The sequence below is a fragment of the Gekko japonicus genome, unplaced genomic scaffold, assembly GCF_001447785.1.
Source record: "Gekko japonicus isolate JY-2015 unplaced genomic scaffold, Gekko_japonicus_V1.1 scaffold615, whole genome shotgun sequence".
Lineage (NCBI taxonomy): Eukaryota > Metazoa > Chordata > Lepidosauria > Squamata > Gekkonidae > Gekko > Gekko japonicus.
This window is the reverse complement of record NW_015161969.1, coordinates 9,330-16,017: the sequence shown is the minus strand read 5'-3', so window position 1 is coordinate 16,017 and position 6,688 is coordinate 9,330. Positions and strand designations below refer to the sequence as shown.

Below are 6,688 nucleotides of genomic sequence, written 5' to 3'. Positions count from 1 at the left end.
GGGGTGGGGTGGGGTGGGGGGGAAGTGGCTGGATTAACAGGGGACTCCTTGGAGACGCGAGCGGCGGAGAGGGGCTCACCCTGACTCGGGGCTCCGTGAGGTTGGTCCACACCGCGATCTCCTCCCTCATACTCATGTCCGGGTAGCGGTTCCTCTGGAAAGTGGCCTCCAGCTCCTGCAGCTGCTGGCTGGTAAAATGAGTCCTTTGCCGTCTCTGCTTTTTCTTCTTCGCCGGGTCGTCCGCGTTCCCATCGTCGCTTTTCTGCACGCCGCTCCGCTCCTTTTCTGGAAAACAAAGAGTCACGTATGCCGAGACAAAAAAAAGTCACATTTCCCCCCCCAAAACCGACCCCCCAAACTGGAGCAAAGTCGAAACGTTTCTGGCCCCCTCCCCGGAATAAAAGCCAGCGCAACAGAACCCGATCCAACCACAGGCAGCCCCATAGTTGCTATTTTCGCTGCGTTTTACGCCGTTAGAGGCACTTAGAGCTCATGAATTGCCACCAGAGAATCTCTCAAAAACACAGCCCCGGCCTGTGGATTTTCCATTACGGAAACAAGATCCAGCCAACCCCAGAGCTGACTGCTCTGTGCAGAGGTACCCAAACTGCAGAAGTGGAAATAACTATTTTTAGGTCTTTTCTTTACAAGTCAGCTGGTTGCTGTATTTTGTTTAAAACGGTTCTGAAAACAAGGAGAAATTCACTGCTAGAATTCTTGTGGCTCAGTTTGGGCAGACGAAGAAAGTAAAGCAACAGCTAAAGGGAGGGGGGAATACTGGAGGAGTTAGCTTTTCATAAAACTGGAATAAAAAAGAAACATGATTTGATTCTTTAAAATTGCGGCTTATTGGGCTGTTAGTCATTTTTATAGGCTGAAACTAAGGGTGTTCTTTTTTAAAGGGTTTTTTAAAAAATCTAATCTTAACATCCAACTTTGCAACTGGTATACAGATAGGATTCCATCAGCTTCCAGTTTTCAGAGTGCAAGACCTGTGTATTTTTATAGGTCACAGACAATAACGTCTACTCTTGTGCTTATGCCCAATTTGCACTTGCTTGTACAGACATGCTCATTTTATGCGAAGATTGTGGCTTCAGTCCGAATCCCTCTGAAGTCAACGAAGGGAAAGTGGAGGGTAAGATGCCCACGGTTTTAGGGAACATCGAAACCTCATTGATCTCAAAGGGAGAGAGAGAAAATGCTTCGCTCTTTTTAGTTCCATTCTGTACACACTTGGCTGGGAGCGAGCCCCACTGAATAGATTCGAGTTGGAGTGGGAGTCTGCGTGGGGGTCTGCGTGGCTCACCGCTCTCTGGGTCAGTGGGGTTGGCCTCGGAATAAGCAGGCCTGAGCTCCGGCCGGGTCTTGTTTGACCGTGACCGAGTTAAACCCCCATCGGAGTGAAAGGCTGCGGGTTGCTTCCAGGCGTTCTACGAACACCACCACCTCTAGTTCATTCTATAAAGTGTATTTCTATAAGATTGCGAGGTTGGGTGACCAACAGCAACAACAATAACCTTTTGGATCAAGATTAGGAAAGAAAAAAAGGAGTGGGGGAATAAACGGCTATTTCCAGAACCACAAGCCACTTCGAAAGACAGGCTTACACTTTGGCGAATTTATTTTCAGTGAAGTTGCCCGGATGGCAAACATGCAAATGCAGAAAAGTAGCTATTTCTACCAGATCTTTCTTTATCCCGCCCATCAGTCCGTTCTTTTCCTCAAAACTCAGTGGGACTTCCTCTTAAATCAGTGTGTACAAAATTCTACCCGAAATGTATTGCTTTGATGTCAGTCCTGCCACATCCAAGCACTTCGGCTTAACTGGTTTGTGCAAGCAGATATGAAACGGGTAGTCCCATTGAATTTATTCTAGCGGTCCATTAATCTGCAAGAGATCCATTCATTATTGCAGATCCACCCCGGATTCGTTGGATCGGGCCTTGCATCCCGGTTCTAAATTACCGTAAACAATTTTGAGATAAAACTGGAAAGGGCACTAGCCTGTATTTAGATGCTGTGTGTCTTATAACAATAGCGTAAATCCACATTCGAATAGCTATGTTAGAATTATACTGACACAGGACTTCAGCAGCCTAGAACTTCAAAGACGCCTTCTTTTGCATTGCCCTAGTAAAATGAATTGCATTGTTGGGGAATACATTGTGAAGTAAAAGGGGCGGGAACCGTTTCAGAATGCTAGATCTTATTTTTAATCCCGATACTTTATTTGCTGAAGGGTTTCTTTGATGGAATTTATTTATCATTTTTATCGTCTGTAGGTCTTTTCCACGCACGAATTGCAATAGGGCCGGTGAGGAAATATGTAGCTAGATGTACACACCGGGTACAAGCAAGCCAACGAGTCTTTTAAGCACCATCGGTTTCAAGCATGTGCTGCGTTTCCATATTGAAAGCCGTGGGCTTTCCAAGCGCTTCTCTTCAGCTGGATCATCGCTTGGGCTATGGAAAAAACTCAGACAGCCCATAAGCCTGTCGGGGCAGAGAGAGAAGGCGTCTCTCGCACCCCAAACAGGCGGGCCATATTCTTTGCGGCTGCATGCAAATAAGATCGGACTAATTGGGAACTGGGTCAGACACACCGCTTCTGCACACTGAGCAGAAGTAAGCCTCAGTTCAAGTAGACTTTCTCCCAAGTAAGGGGATTTACTTGGAGCGAAGCTTTACTCTCACATCAATGTACGTGGAGAAATCATTTCATGTCTCAGGTTGCGCTTTCAAACTCTGACAATCCCCTGTTTCAAACTCGATCCCCTTTAGAGGTTGGGGGGGGGGGAAATCATTGTTTTAATTATCTCTTCGGCTGGGGTCACACACACTCAACAATCCACTTTCAATCCAGCTCACACAGTAAAATCCAGTCGAAAAGTGCACTGAAAGTGGATTGAAAGTGGATTATTGAGTGTGTGTGTGACCGTGGCCTTCATTTCCCCGTTCAAGTCATTGTCGCGCTGGTCCGAGAAATCCCTGGAAATCCCAAAGTGTGCAGTTGGGAGCTGGCCTTGTTGCAATTCCGACGGCCAGGATTTCCAGTAAGCGGTTTGCAAAGCAAACAAGGCCGGCAAAGCAAACCTCGTTAAAGTTTGCCTGGGTAGTGTCGCGCCCCCCCCCCCCAAGGTCTCCCCCGGCCCTTCGTCATTTGGGGCTCCCCTGGCGCGGGGGGGGTTTCTGAACTGGGGGGGGGGAGCCGGGGGAGGCCTTCCCTGGCTAGGAAAATGGAGACCGCGGCGGCGGCGGCGGCGGCGGGGGGTGGGGTGGAGGACCAAGAGGTGGAATCCAAATATGTACTTAATCTCGAAGCAACCCTCATCCATCAAGGTGACTGCAGCCGTGGCTTTTGATTTATCCCCCCGGCCTGCCCGTTCCATTCAAAAGCCCTCCGCCCTCCGCTAGAGTTTCAGACCATAACACGCGTCCAGCTTAATTGGCCTTCGCACATTTTTCCACTTGCGAGAAGAGAAAGGTACTTTGTGCCCTGGCGGCGTTGCCGACGCGGGCCCCGCTCCGCCATCCTCGCCGGGATTTATCAGCCGCAGTTTCGGGGGAGGAGGAGGAGGGGGGGGGCAGCGTCCAGGCGGAGCAATTGCCTCCCCCAACCGACAGACACCCCCGGTTAGCCGAGGCCCGCTGGCTTTCCACGGCTATTTGAAAAATAGTTGGTGTCCCCCCTCCCTTCGTTCTGTTGGAAATTTCCCCAACTGTCCAGGAAAGCATTCAGGAAAAACTCTCCGAATCAACAACCGAACTATACTACATTTCAGAGCTGTTGACCAAAAAGTTAATCCCTGAATTGTTGAGTATTTTTTACGTGTGTGAGAGAGTGTGCTAATTCTACAAATGATGCTGGTTTCAGTCAGTATAAAAAACGACAACATTTTTGCGGCATGGCTTCCAGCCCGATCCTAGGCGCGCTTAATTTACTCAGCAGTAAAAGTCCCTCTCTCCCAATCAAGTGTGTATAGGATCGCAGCCTTGCACCCTTATTCTAGGTAGGTTTACTCTGAAGTAAACCCCGACTACAACTGGGCTTTTACTTTCAAGCAAGTGGCCACGGCTTAAATCCCTGTTTGTTATTGTCCGTAGTAAAGAGGCACTATTCTGATTAATATGAAAAATAGCAGCGTGCCCTCCTGGTTGATTTCTCACATGCTTTACATAAGATAAAGCTACAAGTGCCTATGGAACTTTACACCAACAATGGGAATCATTCCAGAGGTGATAGAGATGCTGGAATCCCACTGAAATCAACAGGAGGTATAAAGTGACCCCAAACACATGTACTTCGAAGTCACAGTCCAGTCTTTTGCATGTTTACTCATAAAGAACTACAGTTTAATTCCCTGGGATTTACTGTCCAGGAGAGAGGCATAGTTTGCCTCTCGTTTGTTTCTGTAAGTCTCACTTCCAAGAAAAGCGTGTTTGGGACTGCGGCCCCCACATCCCGATTGTGCTCTTTCTCTTGCCGTCCCAAGCATCTCTACTCGGAAGCAAGAGTCACTGATTAGAGAACTGGCTTCGAAACCACATACACTCTTATGATCTGGATCGCAGTGACCTACTTGAACTCTCGCAGGATCGCAGCCACCGAGCGACCAGATCTGCCTTCCAACTCAACTCTGTTCCTCTGCGTTCTATGAGGCCGTGTTGTATTGAATTAGAAGAGTCGCGGGTTGTTTTTTTTAAACAGAGCAGGGGGAACTTTTTAATGTCTGGGGAACCCTCCAGCGCAGAGGCACTCTGGTAAGAGTAATTCAGGTCTCCCCTTAAAGAAGCTACAAAGAAGCAGAATTCCGGTGGGTAGTTGTGTTGGTCTGAAGCAGTAGAACAAAGTCTGAAGTGTGCTTTGCACACGAAAGCTTACACTCTGAATAAATATTTGTTGGTCTTAAATGCCGGTGGACTCAAAGTTCCACAACAAAACCTATGCCCATTTGCTCATTGATCGCAGTGGGAGCTCCTTTCTAGTAAACATACTAAAGATCTGGACCCCTCTCCCCAACCATCCCTTTCTTTAAAAAGTCTAAAACGAAGACTTTTATTTAAAAAAACCCAAACCTGGGTAACCTGCAGACTACGGGATAACAGCACCGTGGATTTCTTTCCCCCTGTCTGGAATTTACATCTCCCCCACTCTCTTTGAGGGATGTTTCCCCTCGTCTTTGACAGAAAGATCTTTCTGCACTATCCAAACTGGAAAAGAAACGCAGGCAGAGCTGACATAATTTCAGAAACATTCGGGTAAAACCGCAGCCCGACTGGAAGTTTTCAGAGACATTTCATAGCTACAAGAAGAGATAATAAAAAACGAGAAACCCAGCTTTCGGGGTGAAAATCGGTACCAGCGGACTGTCAGATACAGGGCAGAAAGGCAGGCCCCGGGATCTCTCCCTGCCCCTTTTCCTTGGAGAAATCTAACTGCCTTCCGTCTGCCCAGGCTGCCTCTGGTGCACCTTTTCCCTGGAAGGGGGAGAGGGGGGGGCTTGCCCGCGGGAACCTCAACACCCCCGGCGGCTGGAAGAAACGTAAGTTTTTACCTGGGACTTCGGTATCGGACGACTCGCTGGCGGAATTCTCAATGGGCTCTCTGGCTTCGGAAGTTCTTTGCAAATGGAAGCTGGAAGCCATGTCGTGGGCAGCCTGGGGAGGTCTTAAGCTGTCCGGGAGCCTTTCCAAATTCATCCCACCTTTAAAAGAATCCATAGCAAGGAGAAGGCTCAGTCGGCGCCCGAGACAGGAGCTTGAACAGCTGGGGGAGGGTGGAGTGGAGGGGGGTGGGTGGGTGACTTCTTATTCCACGGAGACCGAAGGAGAGCTGGGTGCTTTCTAAGAGCGTTAAATCCACTCGGCTTGGGACTGGCCTCGGCCGGCTACCGGACAGGCGGCGCCCTCCCTGCCGAGCGCTCCGCTTGGCTCCTCTAGTGGCCGGGACGAAGGCGCCCCCCGCCGCCCTTTGCAGCCCAGGCGAGCCGCGCGAGGTGGCGAGCGAGGAGCGGCGGCGAGCTCCGAGTGACCTGCCCTCGGCCGAGCGCCTGTAAGTGGCCGCGGAGCTCCTCCCCTAGTCTGCGCACCGCCCCGGCCTCCCGGCTAGGAGGCGAGCGCGGCCGTCTCGGGCTCTCCCAGCCTCCGGGGGCTGCCTGCGAAGTCCCCGGCCGGGCCGGCCGTCTCGGAGGCCCCCTGGCTGGCTCGACGCATGTCTCCGGAGCCCCGCCGGAGCCGCTCTCCCCAGTGGCTTTGCCCGGCCCGCCCGGCTCGCTCCGCTTTAAGGAATGCAGACGGCTGGAAGGCTGCAGGGCTCCCCGGAGAAGCGCTCAGCCAATCAGCTGGCTCCCCTCATCCCAACACCGCCTGCCTCCCTGTTTCTCACGCAGGCCACATTCTTCAGCCCTCCGCCCTGGACATCCCCCCCCCCAGGTCATTTGCATGGCATAATATTGCACCTCTTCTTTGGCGGCCAAGAGCGCATGCTCGAAGTTGCTTCAGGAGGACTGATGGCTGCAATGCCATGCACTTTACCTGGGCCACTGGAGACTGGGGGACTTGGGTCTAACACGCCCAGGGGCGGCCTACTGAATCTTTGGGTAACTTCCTCGAACTTCCATGGGCTTTCGCCTCCATTCTAATAGGCGCGTGTGAATGGCGTGTCTGAAGAGCTGACCGGTATGAA

At 51.0% G+C, this 6,688-nt stretch overlaps 1 protein-coding gene across 1 annotated transcript in view; it reads right to left on the bottom strand.

Annotated features, from left to right (window-relative positions):
- PITX1 (paired-like homeodomain 1) overlaps positions 1-5,724 on the bottom strand; it is a 14,831-nt gene extending 9,107 nt beyond the window's left edge. The window contains exons 1-2 of the mRNA XM_015429653.1: positions 5,559-5,724; positions 80-285 (exon numbers count right to left, since the gene is read on the bottom strand). Coding sequence (XP_015285139.1) covers positions 80-285; positions 5,559-5,724 — 372 coding nt within the window. The remainder of the gene's footprint in view (positions 1-79; positions 286-5,558) is intronic.
- Positions 5,725-6,688: the final 964 nt, after the last annotated feature.